This window comes from Zootoca vivipara, chromosome 3, assembly GCF_963506605.1.
Source record: "Zootoca vivipara chromosome 3, rZooViv1.1, whole genome shotgun sequence".
Lineage (NCBI taxonomy): Eukaryota > Metazoa > Chordata > Lepidosauria > Squamata > Lacertidae > Zootoca > Zootoca vivipara.
Genome location: NC_083278.1, coordinates 58,451,762 through 58,478,468, shown reverse-complemented (window position 1 = coordinate 58,478,468; position 26,707 = coordinate 58,451,762). Strand labels below are relative to the sequence as shown.

At 41.1% G+C, this 26,707-nt stretch overlaps 1 protein-coding gene across 1 annotated transcript in view; it reads right to left on the bottom strand.

Moving 5' to 3' along the window:
* PDE7B (phosphodiesterase 7B) overlaps positions 1–24,201 on the bottom strand; it is a 221,687-nt gene extending 197,486 nt beyond the window's left edge. The window contains exons 1-2 of the mRNA XM_035108920.2: positions 24,143–24,201; positions 17,917–18,024 (exon numbers count right to left, since the gene is read on the bottom strand). Of these exons, the coding sequence (XP_034964811.1) occupies positions 17,917–18,024; positions 24,143–24,166 (132 nt within the window). The 5' untranslated portion in view covers positions 24,167–24,201. The remainder of the gene's footprint in view (positions 1–17,916; positions 18,025–24,142) is intronic.
* Positions 24,202–26,707: the final 2,506 nt, after the last annotated feature.

The following is a 26,707-nucleotide window of genomic DNA, read 5'->3' as shown; positions in this document are numbered from 1 at the left end:
CACCAGTTGCCCTCCCCTCGTATAAAAAGAACTGAGCAAAGCACCGATTGTCCTACGTGTTAGAAGGGTTACAGCCTTGAAGTGGGCAAGCCAGCTAGATGTAGCTTGGAAAGAAAGACGTATAACCACAATGCAAGCAAATCAGAATGCAATCAGGATGAATGCTCATGGTCGTATAACCTCACAGGAAACAAATCAGAGCAACTGTTTAAATAAAGACTCAACATCACCAAATCTTTGCATAAGCTTTGGGCAAGCAAATAAAGACAAGTGCTCAATAGACAGGTCATGTGGAGGAGCTCAGAGAAGATCTCAACAAAGGCAAAGGCAGAATGTGACTGAGATGGGGGGGGGATATTAAGGTGCAGCAACTTCTCACAGCACAGCAGTTTTGTATACCAATTTCAAAATACTGTATACAAGCAGTGCAACAAATACGAATGGTTTGTTTGTGATTGTTCTTGGCTCCCTTCCTCCTCAAAGTACACATGATATATATGGGTTGTATCCAGTGGCGGCTTTGTGCTGGCAAGAAAGCACTTCTGCAAGGCAAAGCACAACATGTTTCGCCAATCACCCTTAGCTACTCCACCCTTCCAAAGTAAATCAATCCTGCTCCTGAGGGTCGGGGGATCTTCCAGAACAGAATGTTGCAGAGAGTTATGCTGCAGAGAAATTCAGTAGGTGGGGCAGATGAGGTACCATGCCTTGCATGAGCAGAAGGACCTCTTGCTGGCGCAAAAGGCGCCACTGGATACAACCCTGTGCAAATTTAATCCATGAACTAAAACTCATATGATCAATGGAAGAAGATCCATTTTTATCAGGTGCCAGCTCATGCTGCTTATGTATTTCATTATTGGGTATTCATTCACATTCAGGACAAAAAATAAAAATATCATAAGAACCAAATTTATTGGACAGATATAGCATCCCTAACCCTAGCACAACACTAAAGGGTCTTTTCAGCTACCATCAGAAAAGGGTCTAAGAATATGTTGCTCTACTAGAAGTACTGGATTACATGGATTTCTAGTTTGTTTGTTTTTATCCTACTGTAGAGGAGAAAGAAGAGGGGAAATGCTTTGGGTTGAGCAACCAACATGCAAGAGAGACCTTTAACCTTGGGCAACCTGCCAAGCGCAGGATGTTCTAAGCGGGAGTAGTCATATTCAAGCACTTACGATTGCAGTGATAAAGCAGGCAGGAAAGGAGAGCAGGCTGTTCACAAGGGCATAGACAACTCACCATTTAAATTGTAGCCACTCTTTCCAACTCAGATTATGTGTATTAATTCCATGTTTTGCTTTTAGGGACGGTAAAGGTAGCCAAGGGCCCTATTAAAACAGGGGACAATTGGTTTCCTTTTTAAAAAAATAAATTAAAATGCACCATTCCTTAGAAGTAGATCTACTCCCTAATATGTGCCCTGTGAATTGGTGCATGCCTGTTGAAAAGTAAGTGGGGGTTATGCCCTAGCAAATGTGGCTAACCACATGGCAGTTTTTGGGTTGCATGTGCTAAGAAAGTAGCTCTGTCAGTGAAAGGGTTTTTGCTTGTGCAATGGAACTTCAATTCTCTCCACCCTATATCTGTTCTCCCAACCCCCTGAATCACATTTGGGGAGGGCACAGGGTCAGGGAAAAAGAAGGGGGGAGATCCTGTTGCGCTTGAGGGAATCCTTGTGCTGTTGGGATACAGTAATACAGGCACGTCCAACTTCCAAGAGACTTCGATCTACTCCCACTATAAAAAAAAACCAACTGGCAGTGATCTACCCATTGGATTGACCAGAGTTGTTGAGCTTTTTTGGAATTCCATGTACTCATGCCATTCCACATTATTTCCCCACCCCTACCAATCTCTTCCATTGGCTACTGCAGACATGACAGGGGTTTCCATCATGATGACATTACTTGAACTAGACAAATCTGAACCTGAACTTGGCCCCTAAAGGACCCAAGTGCTGAGGTTGGGCAGGCCTCTTTTGAGAGGCATGCCATGCAATTGCTGCTACAACTAAAAGGCCCCTGCTCCAAGCAGGCATCTGATGAAATTCAACTGGTGGTGGCGGCACAAAGAGCAGGGTCTTTGTTCAGCTGTGGTAGGTGGAGCAGCAGTGCTCCCCTGCCTTTTGGTTGGTGGTATCACTGCTGAACAGCGGGAAAGAGGGGAGGAGGGTGGAGGAGGCTGTGAGGACAGCATGGTGACAACAGACCACCTGTAGCACCAGATTGGCTCTGTCAATGCTTGCGTAGTGCACCCAATTCACAGCCACCTGCCTCTTTCCATCCTAGTAAGCAGCAACAATGCAAGTGAACAGAGGTCAGGTGAGCACTGCAATCCCACCTCATTGACCACACTGCCACTGTTGATATTGAGCTCAGTGCATGAAAAGGGCTCCTATTGTAAGAGGTCTTCCTTTTAGGTCCTCAGTTCCCAAGATGCTTTGGTTGTTAAAGGTTTTTTAAAAAGTCTATTTCACTGCATACTCTCTTGTTTACCGTCAGCATAAGAATTCCTTTTCCACCATGAGCCTTGTGGAAAGAGCATACATTAATTTTATGCTACTTCTATACATTTCTTTTCCAGGCAGCGTTCAACAAAATGCATCAATTTGCTTGAGAAAGTTAACTTCTGAAAGGAGGAGGAGAAAAAGAAAAACACACTGACATATCAAACACACTTATCAATCTGAAAATATTTGAAATGGTGGTCAATGTCAACCCCTGAGGCAAAGAAATTCTTGGCTCCTCGAGTGAAAAAGCATTTCAACTCCTGAGCACAAGAAAATGAACATTTCAACATATATAAGTTAGCAAAGAAACAGTGGCATTCCGACCACAGGTTCAGGTAAGGTTCTTGCAATTGCATTTGTGCCAAATGTCAGTTAAACCAGAAATGAGCCAAACAACAAGAGAGTGGCCATAATAAGGATATGTGGGGGAAACTGAGAGGCACACATTTCTGAAAGAAGTTTGGCCACAGAAGAAACAAAGAAATCTGACTTTTGGAGAAAGCATTTTTGTTGCACTCATACATAATTCAGCTGATCAGAATAAATTAGTTCTGAAACCTCAATAAATATTTGGGGAAAGCTTATTGGCAGCAAACAAAGTTTGCTTTTAGACCAAAGGCTAACTGGAGCCTGAAGTTTCAAGGAAGCCTTGTGCCAACTCTTCTTCAAACCTGAGGCCCAGCCGTCTAGACCCCAACATCACACTGAGATAGGAGTAAGGCTGAAGTTCTGTGGATTACTCTGCAACACAGTATCAGAAAAAGAAGGAATTTTTTTTATAAGCTACCGTATATAGATCTTGTGTATACTTGAATGTGCCCTGCTAAAAATTAACGTTGGTTACCAGGATCTCTCCTGTCAGGTAGAGGGGATTCTGTAGGCAAGTCAGCCCACTTGGAAAGGATCAAGAAAGTTACCCAGTTCCATTGCAGCTACTACTGCTGCAAAATGGCCAATACAGCTATGTTTCTTTGCTTTCCTCAATAATGGTTTCACTCACTTAAAAACAAAACAAAAAACTTTTCGTTAAAAAAAGCAAATACTTTCACGGTATTTACACCTTGGAAGAGGTTGTTGAAACTGTGCATGCCAAATTATTTTTGAAATGTGCTGAATTGACAGCTTTGGAGAAAAACTGGTTGCTGTATTTATGACCTGCTATATAAGTATTTGCTTGCAAATTAAATTAATGTGTGGTTTGAACTCTTCCTCAATGTAAATATCTACAGTTTTATGCTTCCTTACGTTAGACAGGGAGGTATTCCATTTGGAAGAACATTAACACTACAAACCATTCCAGCTGCCAAAGTGGTTAAGCGTTGTTACTGCACTTCCTCAGGTCATGCAGCTCTCTATGTGTGTCTGAAACCTACTACTCTGTGTGCAGGCAATAAGCCCTTCTGGGACACAAATGACTGGAGGGGGAACATCTCCCTCTGTCGCTCTGGCTGCATTTTGCCAGACAATAGGCTGTTGTCAGCCCAACAGAAATGGCCCAGAGACTAACATGTTTTCCAAAATATGCAAGAGCACACAGCCTAGCGAACTTTAGTCTAGGTAGTAGAGTAACAGATATGGGAGGGAATAAAAGGCAAAGTCAAAAAGAGGAGTTTTAGTTATAGGGTGAAATCAAAGGTAAATTACTAAAGACATGTGTTAATAACAGGCAACCTGTCCTTATTCAGATTGTTTGAACCACCAAAGGCTTGCCATACGCCGTGAATTTCCTGGATATAGCTGGAATACTGGAAATCTGTATACAGCAGCTCATGTCAGAAGTCTAGATTTTGCCAATTTTCCTTAAAAACAGCTCCAAAACTTCAGAAAATAAGCTCGACAACTTTGTGTCTGGCAAACCTAGGATTCCATCCCCACTTTACTCAACATCTGCCATTGCTTAAATTAGCCACTTTCTTAAACTTCGCCCTCTTCCATTCCTCAGCTGCCTCATGTGGAAGAGATAAAGGATGCAGCGCATACAAATATTATGTTGTGTTTTCAGACAATGAAGGTACTTTGTGCAAACCCCTGCCATCCTCTCAACCCCCATATTCCTCCCATGTCATGGCTCCTATTGTTGTGCAATGTGCCTTCATGTTTGCTCTCCTATCCTGCCCTGACTTCATGCAAATCAAAGACTGTATGATTACAAATCCTCCAATGGGAGCTGAGTGATGACATTCTTACATTTTTATTATAGACATATTATATAGAAGAAGGGCTGCTTAAAAAGGAAAGGAAAACCCAGTAATACACACCTAAAAGCTTAACACACAAAAGCTGCTAATAAACAAGTCTTTCACTTCAAACCAGGGTTATTTCCCACACTTTGGACCAGTTGAATGGGGAGCACACAAGAGATTGCATCCCATTACAGCTTTCGCCACTCTTTTGTTGACTATGAGGGCCACTCCATTTCTTCTATGGGATTCTTGCCCACAGTAGTAGATATGCTAGTCATCCGAACTGAATTTGCCCATTCCCTTCCATTTTAGTTCACTGATGCCCAGGATGTCAATATTTATTCTTGTCATCCAATTAATATTCTTATATTTATTCCACATCCAGCTTACCTCCATCCATGGTTCTTACATTCCAGGTTCCTATGCAATATTTTTCTTTACAGCATCGGACTTTCCTTTCGCTTCCAGGCATTTCCGCAACTGAGTGACCTTTCGGCTTTGGCCCAACTGCTTCATCAGCTCTGAATCTACTTGTACTTGTCCTCCGCTCTTTCTCAGTAGCATGTTGGACGCCTTCCAACCTGAGGGGCTCATCTTCCAGCGTCATAACTTTTATATGCTTGTTGTCTTTGTCCATGGAGTTTTCTTGGCAGGGATACTGGAGTGGCTTGTCAGTTCCTTCTCCAGGTGGATCATGTTTAGTCAAAACTCTCCACTATGACCTGTCCATCTTGGGTGGCCCTGCATGGCATAGCTCATAGCTTCTCTCAGTTATTCAAGCCCCTTCGCCACAACAAGGCATTGATCAAGCCCTGAAAAAATGGAGTTCCTGAGTCAATACTATTTATCTACATTTCATATATGTATTGGGTCTCTTCTGATAGCCTGCTGAATACATAATGCAGGGTTCCTGATCACGAGCAGGCCTCTAACCATGTTTAGGTGAACACACTGAGACTCTCCCTGTGGATTTTTGTGTTTGGTATGTAAAGGTTGGAAGTGGGTGAACAGGGATGTTGAGGATGAGATTGCAGGCACACACCACCACCACCACCACTTTAAGCTCACATGCATTCACCCAGGCACTTGAATAGAGAGCTTCAATGTTTGGACAGAAGGAAGGAAGGGAGAAAAATATTTTGACTGGGCTCTGTCTCTAAATGGATCATAAAATGCATGTTATAGGCCAAGAGGAGGCGGGGCTCTCATTGCCTTTCAAATATTATTTCTTCAGTCAGGAATTGAATTAAATTTACAGAAACAACAATGGTTTTTAAATGGGATGAAACAAAGCTGCATATGGTTGAAGTAACCATATTTTTGTAACGCTCTGAATATTGCTTATGCTGGCTGCCCTTTTTACCATGTCACGTCCAAATCCAGGAAGCACATGGCATTTCCTTTCCATCTGACTACTGAACAGGAAACGTTAGAATCGTGAACCACATGGAAGCTTTGGTTGAAAGGCAAATGAACCCACACATTCACTGGGGTTGTCTTGATGGCTTCATCCATCATGGCTGCCCTTCCTGCCCCCACCTTTTCTTTTCTTTTTGAAATCCATGTTGGAATCTGATTGGAGAGAGCTTCCTCACTGTATTTCATGCTCAGCTGGTGCTCTATTTATTCCAGCATGTCTTATATCCCACCTCTGTTGAATAAGTGTTTATGAGCTTCTTCTAGGAAAACCATGCTTTTAACATATACAGTATTAGTATTCTTTTCATTTGTTAGTCGCTTTACACAAAAAAATGTCTCAAAGCGACTAACAAGATAAAATACAGATAAAAACATATATATTTTTTATTTTTTTTACTTTATGCTGAGTCAGCTGACATTAAAAACCTCCAGGTAATCAGATGTCTCAGTAAGGGGATGGGCTACAGGTGGCAGCAATACTGAGATAATTGGAGACAGGATTCAGGCAATCACTTTGAAAAAGAGTCCTTTTAATAACTGCACTTCAAAACCATTTCAGACTATCTGTTTTTGTTTTCGGCTATTTAGTAAGTGACTGCAAACAGGGGGAAATGTCTCCAGCTGGGCCTCGATGATGGAAAATGGACATTCTTCAAATCCATTTATGATGAACCTCCACAGAAAGTTAAGGTGACCTTTCACAAATGTATTTTCCTGTTCCATTAGAAGATCAGACTACCTGCAGTCAAAATTAAGAACCTATTTGAGGTTATTTGAGTGAAACCACAGCTATGCAAGTAAATAAATAAAGCAACAGACTGTGTCAACCGCAGTTGCTACATTCTCTCGTGTCTTAGCTCTGCCTACTTGAAAAGGGGGCAGGGTGAAAATGTGTGTGGGGGGGGGGGAAACCCCAACTAAAAAAATCTTCTGCAGAAGGAGAGGTGGAGCCTTGGCAACCATCATGGGAGGTATCAGCAGTCCAGTCAAGCTACAGATTTGTAAAGTGTTGTGATTATCAGCAAGATCAGATGCATCAATGAACTCGTAAAAATCTTCCTTGAGGAAAAGCAGTTTCCCGTAACCATTTAAACGTTCCTTTCAATGGCGCTGTGTTTGTGAGGCAGGGGGAGAAATTACAACTCTAGTTCAAGAAAGATTGAAAGTATTTTAACTATTTAGAAGCCTGTGATGTGGAAGAGATGGAGCAACAGTATTTGCCATACCTGCCAAGTTGCTGTCAGAGAAATAAGGGACCGGGCCGGAAGTAGCAGACCGGAAGTAGCACTGCCGCCATTTTGGAACTGGGCGGAGCATGCTCAGAAGTGACTTTTGATGCTGCTTTGCCCAGTTCCAAAATGGTCGTCGCGGCAGAAGTCGCACTGCAGCCATTTTGGAACTGAGCAAAGCAGCATCAAAAGTCGCTTCTGAGCATGCTCTGCCCAGTTCCAAAATGGCCGTTGCACCAGAATAAACCGGGGGGGGGATCTGTTTTTTCAGCTAGGAACAGCTGGAAAAACGGGGATTTCCCAGGGGAAATGGGAGACTTGGCAGCTATTGTATTTGCAGGAAGAGAAGAATTCAAGTGTTTCAAGCAGAGAGAGATTCTTTTCTGTGGCCGTTCTCCGACAACCCTCTCTCCAGAGATGTTCATCTGGAGCAGCAAATTAGGCAACAAGTGAAAAGCCGCTTCATCTGCCCAGAGAGTGATGTTAATTTCAGTGATTGTTATGTTATTTTTATTTTTATTTTATTGTTTTGTTATTTATTCTTTTATGTTATGCAGAGCAACCCCACTTTAAGAACCAACATCAAAGGCCTCTTAAGGAGACCTAACAAAGTTTAGGGCTGTTTGATTAAGGCAAAGCTTCTGTGCACTAGCTTTGGTCAGTGCGTCTGAATGGCTTGCTAATAAAACGCCTGTAGTTCAATAATAATAATAATAATAATAATAATAATAATAATAATAATAATAATAAATTATTAATTATAATAGATTTATCATAAACACATGTACAAATTAATACATAATCATGCAAACAATAACAGAAACATACATGGAGAATATTCAGTAGCTTTTAGTTCTTTATATTTTCTTCAGGACGTTCTGCTTTTGTTTTAGTTTGAGTGCAAATTTCACAGCCATACATCACAATTGGACAAGAGACTGTTCTATAGGTCATCAATTTTGTGCTCTGGGGAGAAGCATTTAAATAATACAGAAGGTTGAGAACAAACAGATTTCTGCCTATTCTGGATTCTTCCCTGCTTTTTCTTTTCCATTCCATTTTTTTTAACTGGAGTGGAATGCAAAACAGATAACTGGCTCAAAGCAATGAAATCCATTTTGTTAGGCCTTGTCTAAAATGCTCCACAAAACAAATAAATCAAGGACATACAGTTGCAACAAGGCTTTTTTAAAAGGGGAAATGCATATACAAGATGCTGTGGAAGATTTCAAAAAGACATGTGCGTGGGAATTGGGTAGATAATATTCAAGAGAAAATTACTCTAGATAGCATTATTTCCAAAGAATGTGTACTTAGTTGAAATTTTCTTCTTTTCATTTTTGTCTCGCCATTTTATTATTAGGCATTGTTTTTTTAAATTCTAAACATCAGCCAGAAAACTTTCCAAAGTTGTGGTCAGTGTTTTGAAGAAAAGGCATAAAAGGCATCTAGAGCACTAAAAGATGGGAGAGTGGAAGTGAAGTAAAGAAGGATTTTTAAATGTAGGGCCACTTCACCCCTATTCCTGGTCTCATCTGCGCTATGTTTTTCAAGCAATATCACACCACTTTGCACTGTCATGACTTTCACACAAAGAATCTGGGGAACTGTTGTTTGTGAACAGGAGACCCCTATTCCCCTCACACAGCTACAATTTTCAGCGTAATTTAACAGTCAATACCTGTTCCCAGGGAACTCTGGGAATCGTAGTTCTGTGAGGTGGATAGGGTTCTCCTAAGAACTCTCAACACCCTTAATAAACTACATCTTCCAGGATTCTTTGTGGGAAGCCATGGCAGAGGGGTTATTGCTTTGTCTTTGTTTTATTTTGTGTTCTCATTTTGTATTTTTATGTTGTGAACTGCCCTGTGATCTTCAGGTGAAAGGCGGTATACAAATTTAATAAATAATAATTGATCTTTAAAGTGGTTTGATACTGATTGAAATGCATAGTGCAGATGGAGCCTCCTCATCTCTGTTTTGGTCTCCTAAAAACAAAAAACCCATTGTTAGCCTGCAGACATCTGAGCCTGTACAGTGACTAGAATTTTTTAACTGTTTTATAAAGAAGAAATGGTGAATATAAATGATGCTGCAGATCTACAGCCAAAGCCCTGGCTCAATCGTTCACATTAATATGTGAAATCCATTCACTCATCTTTTTTGTATGTATCTTCTCTAACCAAGAATTCCCCATTTTCCAAAGCTCCATGGTTGTCCAGACAACACACAGTTTAGCCCCCTATATATTTATCTACCAGAATACCAGATAATTCTAGTATTATCTTTCTAATACCAGCTGTTCTTTCAGTGAACACCCTCACACCTCCCTTTCCTTCATCTCTGTCCCTCCACCAACCACCCTAATTGATTGCCCGGTTTTAACCACCCTGCATGCCTCATTCCTGTGTCCTTCAAGCAGCTACCTATCTCATCCCCTCTCTTACAAATGTATCTTCCAGGAGTCGCCAACCTGGCACCTACAGGTGTCATGGCATCCATGAAGACCTTCACTAGTGGTATCAGGCACAGACCCAAGATTCTGAGCTTTCGTGGTTTTCTTTTTACAAAATAATAATCTAGTCCTCCTAGAAATAAAGTTATGAAGCAAAATGTGCAGGCACCCTTCTAAGTGGTTTCTGTTAAATGAGTGAAGTCAGAGCTCCAATTGATAAATGATTTGTTTTGACACCAGACAAGAGGAATCTCTGAAGTCCTGAACTGCTGCTGTTTCCCCTTCCACTTTAATGCACTTTTCCTGATTCTTATTTTCTAGGCAGCACTTCAGCAGGTTAAGCCTTTTCTCATATGGAAATACAATTCTGGAAAAAGCTTCACTGTGATTGTACTTTATTGTGTTTTGCCATGATGCCTGTGCAGTCATGCAAATGGAGTAAAACAGGCATGAAGTTGTGGTGGTGCAGTGATTCTTGCCATGCCTGGCTATGACCCAACAGAACTAAGAATGATGCAAAAATGGCCAACTGCTGTTATTATGCTAATGCTTTGGTTGGTTTAGGTCCTAGCAGCACCAAAATAAGGAGCCAGATCCAATTCTGGCTCCCATATAATAACATACATAAAATGTATTTGAAACAAGTATTCTTCGCACCCATGCTGTGCGTTTTTGTTTGTATACAAACAAAACTCGAGAAAAGTTTATGTATGGAGTGCAGAACTGGTTAGAGCACCGAGAAAGACTGCAATGGCACAAGGCATGGTGTTATGTAAGCACCTTTTGGAATAAAATTCAGTAGGCGTTGAATGAGATGGTTGTTTGCAAGAAATTGCTCTTTAATTTGCTAGTATTTTCTTTTGTAATACCTCTTATTTACAGCATTAGCAAACATTTGCATTTCCAGGAAATCTTCAATAATCCTATTCCAGAAAAGAAACAATTACGATTTCTTCCAATTGCAGTCAAAACACAGCAGGGGTGGGCATGGGAATTAAAATAAATGGAAGAACTTTTAGTTTAGGAAGCAAAGTTGAAACAAATTCTGGGATTATCAATTTACCATGATGTTGACACTCCAAGACCTACTTTTTCTGTCTCTAAGATGTATGAGAATACACCGGACTATAACTAACATATAAATAATGATGGAATATATTTATTCTTCTATTAATTTACTGCATTTATATATCGCCTTTCTGCTAAAGCACTCAAGGAAAGTTGATTAAACTATTAATACCTAGCATAAAAGTATCTTAGCAAGGGAGTCCCTCTCATCATGCATTCCTCTGGTATCATATCATCCAGAAGCTATAGCAGGAACCTGTTGGTGTACTCTAGTCGTTCTTGTAATACCAATATAAACTGTCCTCTTGTTTGTGCAGCAAAAATTGGAGTCATGCATAGACTGGCTGTGCTCTGCATCAATATGCCACTTTTGCTTTCCCCAAGGCTATTCCAAGCACTACTCTATTTCATTTTCATTTTGTCACATTTCAACCTCACCTTTCTTCCATCACAGAAGTCAAGGTAGCACACCTGTGGTTCTCAGACAGTCAGTCTCACATCTAGATACTAACTAAACCCAGATCTGCTTTGCTTCAGTGGTTTCATACTGAGCAGGTATACTATAAAAGAGAAAAACAATGCATTTTTCTAACTTTTCAAAAGTCATACCCTGAGGCAGTGATGACTAGTGCTGCATACGCATTACACCTTTAAAGCACATTTGAAACACATTTTCCCCTTCAAATAATTCTGGACACTGTAGCTTGTTAAGGGCTGCTGAGAACTAACTCTGAGAGGCATAAACCACAGTGCCTTGAATTCTTCGAGGGAAAGAATGTGCTTCAAATGCACTTTAAATGTGTATATCATGAGGATTTATAACTGAAGGCATTGTTCTCTGTTCCACCCTGTATTTGTTACATCCAACATTGTTTTCCTTCCTCTACAGTTCATCTACTTCTTTCCCCTTTTTTGTGAACCACTCTGAGATCTATGGATGAAGAGTGGTAAACAAACAAACAAACAAACAAACAAATATTCTGCCCAAGCCTGCATTATTGGTCTCACTGTCCACCACGGCAAAACTACATAACTTATGTAATTTACATAATTAATTGCATCAATTGCATTATTGCATCCCATTCATTTCAGTGCAAATGTAATGTAAAGGGGGGGGGCGTATGTAACCAGTTATGTAACATAACTGAAAGCTACAGCAACAGCAAATACCAATCATATTTGCTGGATTGATTCCTGTTCTTGACATGGGACAAATAAGCAAACACCAGGAATTTCTGCTTCTGTACCTGTTAGAATGTTCCAACATCCCTAGTAATGACTGATGGGGATTGGGCAAAAGGTCTATGCCAGGGGCAGCCAATCTCCTGCCTTTCAGATGTTGTTGGACTCCAACTCCCATCCAGCAGGGTCAATGGCCAGGGATGTCGGGCTGTAGTTCAACAACATCTGGAAGGCAGGGTGTTGCCTACCTCTGGTATGTGCACTTCTGTGAACATACAAAACCGGCAATGTGGCTAGACAGCTTTCAGTTTCGCAACATCGCCTCCTTCCCCCCCCCCCCGGCCGCCACCAAATTCTCTGCTTTAAAAACTCACATTCAAAGCTGCCCTCAAGATGTGATCAGAAAAAGCTGATTAGCTGCGGCTACTCTTGGAAGCAGTGAAAACGGAATCTCAATGCAGGTTCCTCATTATCTTGCAAATCTCTTTAATCAACCTTCCTCAGAAGGTATGATATGAGGGGGACTTTCTGAAAAGATCACAGGGCATGGTGTCCTTAAAATAGGAATCCATCAGCTGCTGACCAGATTAATCAACTGGGAACTGGCCCAACACCTGCTTGGCAGTTGCAGATCTCATGGTTATATGTATGCATACATAACCCGTCCTTTCCCCCTGCTGACTTCCAAGTGATGGCATCACACAATGATCCTGGAAACTATTTTGAGCATAGAAGCTTTTAATAGGCCAGTGAAGGATTCCGTTCAGACAAGCCTGTAGGATGGCTCAGGAAGTTAAGGAGATGCCCTCGATATGAGGACAGTGAAAACATTCTCAGACCAGTGTGTGTTTTTCTCTGCCTTCATCTCCAGATTTTATAGCAGGCTTGCCCACTAAAATCAAGGTCAAAAGCCTATTGTTTATTCATAAGCAACATGGGAAGCCCAAATGAGGTATCCTTCTGGTATTTAGCCGCAACAGGCAAAGGGACTTAGCTAAGTGGTAGAGCACAGGCTTTGTTTTCTGAAAGTCCCATGTTCAATCTCTGACATCCCCTGATAAGATTGTGCGGAAGGCCCAGCCTGAATCTGAGACTGGAAGCCCCGTTGAAAGCTTCTGGATAGGAGAGAAAAACTAATGATGTTGCTGTGTCAGAATACTGATTGCCCAGGCCAACCAGAAGACATGGACTACGTTTTCCTGGAAAGATGAGAAAACATTCACAAAGTAGAGACATATTTAATAATGGGGCATTTTAGCTATCCTGATGTCTGCTGGAAGTCAAACTCTAAAATATAGGATGGGGGAAAGCTGACCAGCCAAGAGTATGTGAGGAAAAAACAGAAGTGTCTTAGTTGATCATAAGCTGAAGACAAGCCAGCAGTGTGATGTGGCTGGTATACAGTGTAGTATAAGGCTGGATCCCATGCACTTGACATGAGAAGAGTGTTTATACTGTATGAAGATAGGCACAAACAGATGTAAAACATTATTAAGCAGAAACAGGTAAACCCCAGAGCTTGTAGTACATTCCTTGAACACTGCACCTGATACTGGCAACTATTTTTTCAGAGTTGATGGTGGTTTGAAAGATGGATCATTGCTCATGATGTGCTTACCCATCCCACTTTCACCTCTTTGCAAAAATATACAAAAAAATATACTTGCCTAAAAATGGAATATTGCAGGGGAGGAGAGATATGAGCAATGCCTCGCTCTCTCTGAAACTATTGTCTGTCTCTAACCTGACTCTGACACTTTGTCCTTGCCTCTTGTGTTGCTGTCTCCTCCCTTAGAAAAAAAAACCTCACTGATATAACCTAACCTTTTAAAATTCACCTTAAGTACAATGGATAGGTTTTCCTGATGATTTTTTTGACAACTGATATATGTTGCGTGGCTGCCTGGAAGTCATTCATTAACATTAAAATATATGCTTATCCAGTTCATTCATTCCAGGAAATCCTTCTATTCAGACACAATCTCCAGAGATGGACAAAGTTGGGTGTGGGTAAGAGCTAACTGATCTCGGAAAGATTTTCTGTACTCTTCAAGTCAATGCTCACGCAACAGCCATTTTGGGGCATTCTAAAAATACCACTGTATTCTGAGTATTCACTTCTGATTCACCAAGAGCATCCCTTTCTTTGTGTAGATCTCCCAAAGAGCTTACGTGAGCTTGGCATGTTCTTGGGTTGGTTTATCTTACACAAGCTCAAGGAACACAAAGTAGAGAATAAGGCAAGAGGCCGAGAAAGAGCAGTGCACGTTATTCACATCTGACCATTTGGCTTCAGTCTAGGAAACTAAGGCAGTCTTTGCAAAGTTATGATATTTCAGAGTGGTTATGACGACTTACGCTAGAGGACTGTAGTGAGAATTAATAGACAGAAAAAAAGTACAGAGAAAAATGTATGAAGAGATTGAAAGGACCTCATTCATGTTAACAGTAACTAATATATATGGATGGGGGGGGGGCTTCTTTTATAATACATTGAGAACAGAGAGACCGTAGCTCAGCAATACAGCACAGGGCATGCTTTGCATACAGAGGGTCTTAGGTTCAATCCCTGGCATCTCCTGTTAAAAGAATCAAGTAGCAGATAATGGGAATTCCTTTGCCCAATCCTACATAGCTGTCGCCAGTTTAACGACACGGGGTAATGAGGACAAATAGCCTGAGCTGGCAGAAGGCAGCATCCTAATAAGATTGCCGAATGTCTTCTTTTTAATTTTGAATCCACTAAGAGTATTTTGCAAATTCCAAGAAAACCAAATATTCACACCTTACAAGGCTATTACTCTGGTCTCTTTCCCACCCACACACCCACACACCCACCCACACACCCCACTTTTCCACTAAAGATACAAAACAGCTAATCTTAGGGCAGTGAATTTATTCCATTCTTCTCTTATCAACCTCTTCATTTGCTTTTCAGGTCACATGAGACATCAAAAACTGGGAGCCCAAATCTGGCTTCTTCACTTTAAAACTGAGGTGTGAAGGAATCTCTTTTTTTTCATGAGTGAAATCTCTGTTTGGTCCGAGTTCTACTTTCACCCAGTTTGACTTAGAAGCAAGCATGGAAGAATATAAGCTATGTGTGGGATGACTTCTAGGTATTCCAACCTGAGGATATGGGCAAGGGGCAGCAGACAGGAGTGGATTGACAAGTTGGGTGCACGAGGTAGAAAATAAACGCCTCCTTGAGAGAACCATATTTTGAAAAGCACCTTCCAAGCATTTTGTTTATATATTTGAAAAATAAGAAGAATCATCCTTCCTAGTTATTTCTGCTGGCCAATCTTGCAAGATCAGAGTTGTACTCCATCCTCGGGTATACATGTTCCACCAATTAAAATGTGCGGAAAATGGGAAGGCTTCTTCTGATAGAGTATTGTGAGAAAGTGTTTGTTTTGAACTTTCTGCTGCTGTGCATCTAATAAGTGGTGCTTTTAGATTAAAGCAGAAGCAGCCCTAAATGCTAAACAGATCTTAAATTCCAGCAGTGGATGGTACCAAATATTCTTAGCTCACAATGGTTCGCTAAAGCATGTTAAGCAATTAATCCTGCAGGAAGGACTTTCTGGCAGCTGTTCAACGATAGAACGGTCTTCCTCGGGAGATGGTGGCCTCTCCTTCCTCGAAGGTTTCAGAGGTTGAACGACCATCTATCATGGATGCTTTAGTTGAGATTCCTGCATTGCAGGGGGGTTGGACTAGATGGCCCTTGAGATCCCTTCCAACTTAACAATTCTATGATTATAGCTATCTGTTTATTTATTTATGTATTTATTGTTTTTAATAAATATAATATTATCTATTGAGAAAGATGCCTTTCTGCCCTAAGGAAGCCTCCACATGTCTGACTTAGAAAACACAGGCACACTTTAGTCCAATATATGATTACAGTGGCAAGACTTTTATATGCACAAAGTTGGAAAGACTCATCATTACAAACAATTGAGGAATGGTTGCTAAAATTACTGGATTTAGCTAAGGTGGCAAAGTTGACATGTTTAATCAGAGAAAAGTCAATGTCAACTTTTACTAAAGCTTGGAAGCTTCTTATAGATTTCTTGTATGAAAAAGAAAATGAATTCATGATACTGTATTTGTGTTTGAGGATTGAATATAGTGTTGGTTTATAGAATGTGGATTTGTTGGGTGTTACCTTGGAGTGGATGTATTGAATATTTTTTTTATACAGCTAACAGATGAAGAATTGGAAGTTCTCTTTTTTCTGTCCCCTCTTTCTTTTTCTTTTCCCTTTATCCTTTCTCTACTGTATTTCTCTCTATCTTTCTCTCCTTTTTAGTATTTTTATTCAGATTAGCTTTTTAGCTTTGATAAAAAGATATTTGATATTATTTTTTCTATTTCTTTCCACAAATTTTAATAAAATCTATAAGAAGGAAGGAAGGAAGGAAGGAAGGAAGGAAGGAAGGAAGGAAGGAAGGAAGGAAGGAAGGAAAACACAGGCACTGTAAAGTTTAAAAATATATAAAACCAACAGTACAAAAACTAGTAGACTATCAGGATAAATGTATAAGAGGCTGGGTTGTTCCAGCAGTTTTGGCTACAGTATGCATGTGTATATATATATGAATGAATAAGTTGTTATTTGAGCAATGGTTAATTATTTCCTCTGTGCTTAGTAGTTGCAAATTAAAGGATCAAATAGTGATTCTTGCATTTTAGCCTAAATGGGAGGCAATGGAACAAACTTTAAGTGCTGGATGACTCACAACTGCATTTCTTTCTTTATCCAGTATGGGAAAAGCTCCTGCTACCTTTTGCACAATCTAGCTCTCCAATCTTTGCAAAGAAGCCACAGAAGAAACCTCATTTACGTACAAATTCACCACAGCAAACCACGTATGCAGCAAGGTGGAAATAACAGGCTTCTAAAATACTCATATTACATAAATAGCTGGAAAACACTACTTAGAAACTATTTAGTAAAGGTTTTGATGAAAGTCTTGGAGAATGAGATAATTATTTTCTCAAACGATGAAATCTCTTGTTTTCACAATTTAAAAAGTGGCTTTCCAGTGAATGTTAAACAGGCATGGGATAGTTATGAATGTAATTGTAATTTCTGACATTGGTTTCTGTTAGTTTGCAAGAGAGCATTTTAAGTTCAATGAAAGTTGCCTCTTTTATTTTATATTCAAGAGGTGCTTGATTATTTACTATTATGTTAGAAAATAGCCAAGATATTTTGGTAAGAAATTCTACAAATCAACATTTTATGTGTGTATGCGCACACACGAACACAGAGAGAAAGACATATGGCAAGGGCCACTTGATCTTTTAATAGCAATCAAGGGATGGTGAACTGACTTAGATAAACTGATATGAAACCAAACTGAATATATATGATGCAACATTATACAGCTTCAAGTAAAAGGCTTCCTCCAGTACTGAATTTCTGGCTGATCAAAAACAGGAAATGACAGAAATCTTGTGCAGCTAAACCTCAGAAACCTTTGCCAGTGTGCCCATTGCTAGCGTGAATGTAACAAACACTGTAGGCTCTAGCTGTATAAATAGGGAGCATATTGTGTTATGATTACAAGTGCGGTTGCTCAGCAGGATATGACATTCCAGCACCAGTAAATTTGCCTCAGTACTTGGGGCATAATAAGTGGATGCATTTCCAGGCCCATGCTATAAATTTATTTTGCAATCACCAGGAATCCTCTTTGTGCATTGGGCAACATCCAGATTTCAGGAACATATTCTAAGGGGCTGATTTTAAATCATACTATATGGTGAAAAGTAATGCTTATTATAAGTATCAGCTTACTGACAAAATGAGGAATCAATAAATAACAAGGCAGGTTTTTTCCAGATTACCTGGATGACATGGGACTTGAAGGTGCTGGTTTGTGGTTGTTCCAATCTTTTGTTCTGTTTCACGCAATGGCCCCAGAAGTAGGGGAGTTCAAGGCAAAATTTCTGGATCTGCAAAGGAAAGCAAGGCAGATCAAACACAGCCTGAGCCTTCAGTGAGAGGAGCCTCTTCCAGAGGCATAGCTTGGGCGGGGGGTGGTGGTGTTGCCCCAGGCACAGTTCCTTTTCTGGAGGGCATTCCTCACAACGCCCTGCCAGCCTGCAGGCCAGGTGAAGGGCTGTGTGAAAAGGATGCCACACATAGATGCACACATAGGGCTTCAGAAGGACACAACAGGCAGCGCTGGGGTTGCAGGGCGCCATGAGTGCACCCTTCAAAGTAGTCAGTCAACTTTGCACCCTGCCCCAGGCACCAGCCAGAAACACTCCACCACTGGCCTCTTCCATTAAAGGGGCCTGGCCTGTTTAGTAGTTGTTGCCTCACACAGGACAAAGGATGCCATAGCTCCAGTCGGGCTTCTGGGCTGGATCAGAAGAGGTAAAATGCGCTCCTCATGTGTGAATGCTTCCAAGATAGTAGGGATGGCTCTGGTGGCAATTCTCTCCCACTTCCTTCAAATCAATGGCTTCATCCCTCAAAGATTGGGAATCAAGACTCTGAGATCATAACATACTTCAGATGAGGGAATGTGGTTCAGCTTGTCTAGGATTCAACTGTACTCCCCTTGAAGATTCCAATTTTCAATTTGGGTATTATCACAGAGCATCCCTCAGCCCAGGTTTTGGTGGTGGCCAGGAGCATCTTTGCACAGCTAAGAATAGTGCATTAACTGGGTTCGTTCTTGGAGATGTCAGGTTTGCCACTATTACTAACACACTCCTTACTTTTGTATTGTTTGGGCTATGTAATGTGCTCTTTATGGGGCTGCCTCTGAAGCTGGTTCAGGGTGATGCAGCCAGATTCTTGACCAGAGCCAGTTACAGCAAATATGTGACCCTATGGTTACAGGTTACAGGGGACTCAGGTGGCGCTGTGGGTTAAACCACAGAGCCTAGGGCTTGCTGATCAGAAAGTCGGCGGTTCGAATCCCAGCAACGGGGTGAGCTCCCATTGCTCGGTCCCAGTTCCTGCCAACCTAGCTGTTCAAAAGCACGTCAAAGTGCAAGCAGATAAATAGGTACCACTCCAAGCGGGAAGGTAAATAGTGTTTGCTTGTGCTGCTCTGGTTCGCCAGAAGCAGCTTTGTCATGCTGGCCACATGACCTGGAAGTTGTACGCCGGTTCCCTCAGCCAATAACGTGAGATGAGTGCCGCAACCCCAAAGTCGGTCACGACTGGACCTAATGGTCAGGGGGTCCCTTTACCTTTACCTTTATGGTTACAGCAGCTTCACTGGCTGCTAAACTGGGTCAGGGTTATTAATGCTGGTTATGACCCATCAAACCTTAAACAACTTGGGGCCACGTTACTTGAAAGATCACCCTGGCATGGTTATAAAATCTTCAAGAGAAGCTCATTTCAGCCCTATCAAGACACTTTTGGCAGGGGGTAGAGAGACAAACTCTGGAGCCCTTTCCAAGGGAGGCCTGTCTAGACCCCTCTCCGATTGCCTTCTGCCGGCAGATGAAAACTTTCTAATTCAGACACAATTCATTTTTCTTTGCTGCTGTGTGCATTTCTGATCATGCCAGTTTTAACTGACTGCTGTTTTTGTTGTTTCATTGGCTCCGGTTTCATGTGGTGTGATATTTTATCTTGAATTGATAGTTCATAATGATTTTACTTCTGTTAGCTGTTTAGGGAAGGTTCTCAGGGAAAGATGGGGTACTAAACAAGTAATTATTGAACATTCCCAACTTAGGAATATGCCAAAGCTGGATGTGTGCCATGACAGACCTCAAGTCTGCAAAAGGCAGACCTCAAGTCTGGGATCTGAAGCTAAATCTATTTATGCACAGGCACATGGTTATATACACAATCCATGATTTATGCCCAATTATCACATTATCTATCCACCTCTCTAGTTATATCACATATTACCATATATATCTGTTTCATTAGAACTTACTTCAGAGTAGGGCCCATTGGAATACAGTGAATATTTACAACTGAATAAACATTCATAGGACAGGCCAACACATAAAAGAAAGTATACCCACCCACACAAATAAAGGCGAAATATTCCCTTATATAAAATATACTGCAAGCACAAATGTTGCTATGCTCCTTTGAAAACAATGAAACTGGATATGCTGAATTCCCATACATTTTACACAGTTATGAAATATGAAATGTTTGTCTTAACAAAACAAAAAGAGCAGTTCCTGAAAGTTCATTGCAGACATTCTGGTCTCTCTCAGCTTGTTTATGTCAGATGCCAATCTGCGTCATTGGGTTGGTTTTGTGGTTGTGTCTGTGGCCCACTGAACACCCTGGTGCAAGAATGGAGTCACCACAATAGCTCAGCATGACCTAGTGTCCCTTTTTCAAAATATGCCACATAGGAGTGCAACAAATGGCTAAATGTAAGAAACTGATGCACAGTACAGATAGATTTAATGCAGCATTGTATTATGAGTGTGATCTTTCTGATCTAAGCAAAAGTACTGTTATGGGATTGGGAAGTTTTAAGGACTCTTTGCAGGGCAGTTTGAAGGAAAAAGATGGAGGCAATCCCTAGGGTGCAGCTGAAATAGCACAAGTGTGTTCCTGGATGTAGGTATTAAAGCCCGTTGTGCAACCACAAAGGCAGCTTCAGGACTGGAGTTGAGGGTCTAAGATATAACACATGACTACCGGAACTATTTAGAATACACCATGGAATAGATTCAACAACAGAAACAGGTTTGACTTGTAAGGCAGCTATCCTTGTATATGGTCCTAAAGTTACTCAGCTGAGCTGTGAAATAGCTGGCTGTGATGTCTGGAAGAAGTAAAGGCTCCCAAGCACATTCTCTTTCTCCCTGTGTCCTGAATCACATGTCTTAGGTTGTCAGTCTTGTTCTTATCTTTTCTAAAGGCACAGGTGCACTCTCCTGGGCCAAGTGTGCATCTGAAGATGAAGTAAAAATCAATGCAAGATCTAAAATATACATGTCTCTTTCAGAGAGAACATCTGTAGACTCCAGGGCCGCTTCAGGGGATCTTGATTTATTTGGGTCTTCTTACACTGACACATGTATGATAATACATTCATTACTTTTTCAAATAGCTCCAGAGAAACTGCACTTGGAAGAACAAGAACACAGCCAGAACACCAAGATCCTTGTATCTCACTGCCAGTGCTCTTAGTTGCTCCAAGAACTCTTTGCAACTGGTCTGTCATGGAGGCACCAATTGGGGTTGCCATAATTAGGGTTCACATTTTAATGTGCACCTAATTCACACAGCTCTTCAACTAAGTAATGCCTATGAGGATGCATGCATTAGGAGAAAGTATGCATAACAATGCACACATTAGTGAAAATTGTACCCCAAAATGCATTATATTAAGGGTAAAGTAAAGGTAAAGGGACCCCTGACCATTAGGTCCAGCCATGACCGACTCTGGGGTTGCAGCTCTCATCTCACGTTATTGGCTGAGGGAGCCAGCATACAGCTTCCAGGTCATGTGGCCAGCATGACAAAGCCGCTTCTGGCGAACCAGAGCAGCCCACAGAAACGCCGTTTACCTTCCCTATTTATCTACTTGCACATTGACGTGCTTTCGAACTGCTAGGTTGGCAGGAGATGGGACCGAGCAACGGGAGCTCACCCCATCGCCGGGATTCAAACCGCCGACCTTCTGATTGGCAAACCCTAGGCTCTGCGGTTTAACCCCCAGTGCCACCCGCTTCCCTATATTAAGGGTACTGCTTGCAAAAGGGTGCATATTACAGGGAAATGCAGGCAAATAATGTTTATTTAGCATTACATTGCATACTAAAGTGCTGGTAATTTTTCATAAGGTTAAAAGATATTATAAAAGAATTAAAAGATATTCACAAACTGACAGTGGCATAGCGTTGGTTGCCGATGTGCCAGGCGGGGGGCACCAGCCCAGTCCCGTCACTGATGCCACCAGAGCAACCCCACCCTCACTGGAGCAAAGTGGGGCCATTCTGAGCTGCCTGCTCACCTGCGCAGGGGAAAGCTTGGCTGGCCAATGTGGCCCTTGGTGGCAGAGAGGAACACAGGGCCATCATGGGAGTGCCTGTGTGGTGGTGCCTGGTTTGCACCCCTCAAAAATCATGCACGTGGGGCCACAGTCCCCTGGCACCCCACATGCTATGCCTCTGTGAACTGATGCAGAAATGTGTTGGATGGAACTTAAGACAGGAAAATTGAGAAACTGAAAGAAACAAAAATGGGCATGTCTGTCCATCTCTAGCTATAATATATGACAAATAGAGCTCCTGTATCTTTCACTGGTTGTGCAGAACAGGAGCAAGCACAATTTCCCCTGTCAATATAAGACAATCTATCCTCATTGATTCTCGCTTTACATACCTTCAGTGTGCAGCTACACGTTACCAAAAACATGGCACTGCTTCCAATTAGGGCAGCCCCACTTTTGAGTGTCACCTCTCCATAGCATCTAGTTTAATGTACCTTGCAGCTTGCTTGCTTGCTTGCTTGCTTGCTTGCTTATGTATGTATTTTCTTGCATTTCTACCCCACCTTTCTCCCGTCATGGAACCTCAGGTGGCATACCTATGCAAAGCACTAACTAGATCCAGACCTGATTAGCGTCATTAAGGCCACTGCCTCATGTGCCTTCAGGCCGTAGCTTGGGTCAATACATTACTATCCCTGGTGGCATTGGCGCCAACTCCTTGGGCCAAGGTCCCTCCACTCCACCCAAAAAAATAATAATTGAGGGAGCTGCCACCTCAAAGTCGATGGGCATTGCCATTCAAATGGTGTACATGTGCCACATCTCGTCATCAATTATGTGGTGCAGGCCTTACCTGTCCCTCCTCCCACAATATTTTATTCAAGTTGGTACCCCAGCCTAGTGATTATGTTCTACCTCCACTGCTGGAGATATGATTATGAATACCAGGGGAGAGTACGGTTGTGCCCCGATCCTAGTTAGTGGGCTTCCATAGGTGTCTTGTAATAACAAAATGGTGGGCTAGGTGGGCCACCTGCCTGATCCAGCAGGCTTTTCCTATATGTTTAGGATAACAAGGTACATTTCCTTTGCCAGCCACAGCTAATAACAAAACTCAAAGAAACACATTGTGACAATGTCAGAACCCAGGGTACACAGAACTAGATGCACAGAAGGGTAAAGAACAACTTGAGGTGGGACTTGTTGGTGTAACACCAATGTTCTTTGGAAGATCTGCCCTCAAAGCTGGAAATATCCAGTTTTATTATTTGTCAACTGTCTCTACACAACAAATAAGGGAATAGCCTTGCTTGAGGGTGGGGGTGGGAAGACAGATTGCTGTGCTGTGTTCTTGTGTTTTCTTAAAGAGAGGAAAAAACCCACCCCCAAAGCCTGTCACTTAACTTTTATATAAGCAGCTGCTGATATCACTTTTATATAAGCAGCAGCTCATGTCGCTTAGTGAGTACTGCTTGGCTACAGCTCATAAACACTGTAAATATTTTTAAACACATGCAACAGAAACTAGTTTTACCCACTTGTAAAGCAGCTATCTTAAATACAGATATAAAGCTTTTTTCAATTGTGCAGAGAAATGTCTGTTTAAAATATGTGATATGTGATTATTTTCGACTAAGAGACCTGTACTCCCTCACTCCCTGAAATGAAATAGATTCCTGAAAATCAATGAAGAAAAACAAACATGAAATGATAAAAGGATTTCCTCAAAAAAGGAGTGTTTTAGTTGTTTCAAGTTTTACTTAACACCTGCCTCAATGAAAATGCTAAAAATGGAAAGGTATTCAGATTTTTAAGAAAACATTAAAACATTAAAATAAAATGCTTTTTTAAAAAAATATATAAGATTTCAAAACTGTTGGTGCAAAAGAAAAATATAGAAAGGATTCCTGGATGCTAAGTTCGGGGCAAGAACTCTGGTGAGAGAACTTCAGAGATTTAAAATCTCAAAATATGCAGCGAAGTAAAGCATGGAAATAGAGGCTGTGGACCTTTAAAATATGCCCTTCTAAGTGAGTTGCAATAGTCTCCTTAAAAAGCTTCTTCCCAAAGTTTCTCTCTTCTACCAGCATAGGGGAAAAACATGTTTGATAAGTTAAAAATTGTTTACTTACAAACTCTTCAAAGGTCAGGTTCATGTACTTCAGAACACAGGCAGTAAAACTTAACTTAATTACAAAGTGGTAAAAGTTATTGGTATAGGAACTCAAGAGTAGCTTGTGAGAACCACACAGTTGAGCCAGAACAACCAACTCAAACCTCTCCCCATGCAGAGCTTCTCAGGTAGTGAGGAGAGAACAAAGGCTTGATTACCTAATTCCTCTCAAGGTGAGGGGGAGTGGATTCAGTGAAGCCTGGGAGGACAGCTTACTCTATGGTATTAACCCCTTCATGCATTAATTAGACTTAAGCATGTTGGTTATCTGAGACTGGTTTTCCCACACAAAAAATGGCATAGGGGTGGAAGAGGAAGTATGGCACATCACCAGTTATGATATGGACATCGCTGGTGTGATGTCACCCATATGCCAATGGATACCCGATATACAAATATAATGAGTATACATAGAGCATTTCAAACTCTGCTATATGAGTTTATTGTTATTATTTTATTGCTAACTGCTTTGAGAATATTTCTAGAAATTTGTATAGGATTGTATTCAAGTAATTTTTGCTTAGAATAGACTTATTAGAATTATGGCCATGACTAACTTAGGTCGATAAATTTTAATGGGTCCACTCTGAGTAAACATTAGTTGAATTCAACACATAGAATCCTACAAGACAGAGAAACTATTCCAAATAAGGAAATATAGAGGCCATATTGCTAGGGAAATGTGTCTCTGTCATTACAATTGCATAGCTGCCAAGTTTTCCCTTTTCTCACGAGGAAGCCTATTCAGCATAAGGGAATTTCCCTTAAAAAGGGGGAGAACTTGGCAGCTATGCAATTGTGCAAGATAGGTAATGATCCACTGCAACAATGATGCTTTGATGGCTTAATGAAATAATAATCCTGTATATTTCTTAATAGAAGGGTGCCCTTGCCTGACAAAACAAGACCAAGTACTGAATGCATATCACCTCCAGTGATTTTTCAGGGTTCTGAAATATGTGGGGAGCCTCTATGAGAAACCAGATATTTCATGCTCCCTGGAGGACCATGTCTGGCAAAGTCTCAGGTGCCCACTGGGCAGACCCCTTGGCAGTCATGTCCTTTGGTGGGCCTGGAGTATATGTGTTACACCTATTTGGGATTTGTTTGTTTGGACTTTCCCCAAGAATACTGAAACTTAATTTTTTTAGATGTTTTCTTAAGGTTGGCTTGAAAACCCCCAAATATTTTTCAAGCCAAGCTAAGGAGATATCACACATCATCACTAGTAAAAACAGCCTACCCCATAGGAAGGCAGGAAGAGGAAACAAAGTCCACAGTGTCAGAGTTGCCAGGCTTTGTGTGATGGGATATATTTGTGGAGGGGAAAAGATTGTAAGGAGGTTACTGATACTGAGAACAAAAGCTATGCTAACAGAACTGTACAATTTCAACAGAAGCCTTATTACAAGAGCCAACAAGACAGATGGGAGATATTACAACATGTCACATGAGAAGAGAACAGATTTACCTGAAGTTTGGAAATGGTTTATGATGTTTGGATTAGGCCCTTCAGTAAATACCACATTTGATGGTTTGTTATGCTTTATTCCTCCCAAAAAAATTGAAGTAAGAAAAAGCAATGAAAAAGAAAAAAGGTCAAAACATGGATGTATGTTTTATTGCATTCTTCCCCATACTAACTCCCTTGTAACTAAAAGAAAGAGCGTCTGTACAATAACAGCTGATGTATGTATTTCCACCTATATATGTCACAACGGCAGCCACAGAATGTAAATATCATTCCAGTCTTTCCCGAGTAGGCTTCGTTTCCCCCACCCACATAGCAAGGCAACACAGTCTTCAGTACTGGGTCTCAGATAATTTGTCAGACCTTGGGGAAACAGACCAGGTGCATTATTATGGATGATAGTAAGCAGTTAAAAGAGGTATACTAAAATAACTCGGAGCAACAAAGAATGTGCTTGTATTTAGTAATTAACTTGTTATATTCACAATTACCCCACTTTTGTTTATAGATTAAGCCAATTTTAACTTTATAGCCCTGCACAATAAAAAATAAATCAACAGCTAGCTGCTCTTCTGAACTTTTATGATATCCAGAGCACTAAAGAATTCATACGGGAAGGTTTTAGAGAATGGAAAGAAGAGTGAAGGACCGATATAGAAAGATAATTTGGCCATAACACTTCGTTCCTATTCAAAATTTACTGGGAGGGATAAGATTCCTCCCAATCCTAATTCCTGTAGGGGGGCAAAGCATAAAAGCAGGGCAGTATTTCAAGTAGCCACACCCACCTTTCTGGATGGCAGGATCTAGAATAAATCTAGATTGACACAGCATGTTGAGGATGAGCGTGGATGATTCAGCATTGAGAAAAACTACATTTCTGAGCTACACACAGGTTAGTACGTGCATGACCCTATTTGAAAGCATATTCTTATTCTTATTCTTCTTTGGCGATCACTCGTAGCCAAGTAAGATTGTATTCCATAAACACAATTTTAACAATGGGTGACTATGGAGGCCAATTCGGGATCCACATGTCCTTCCACAGTGGGG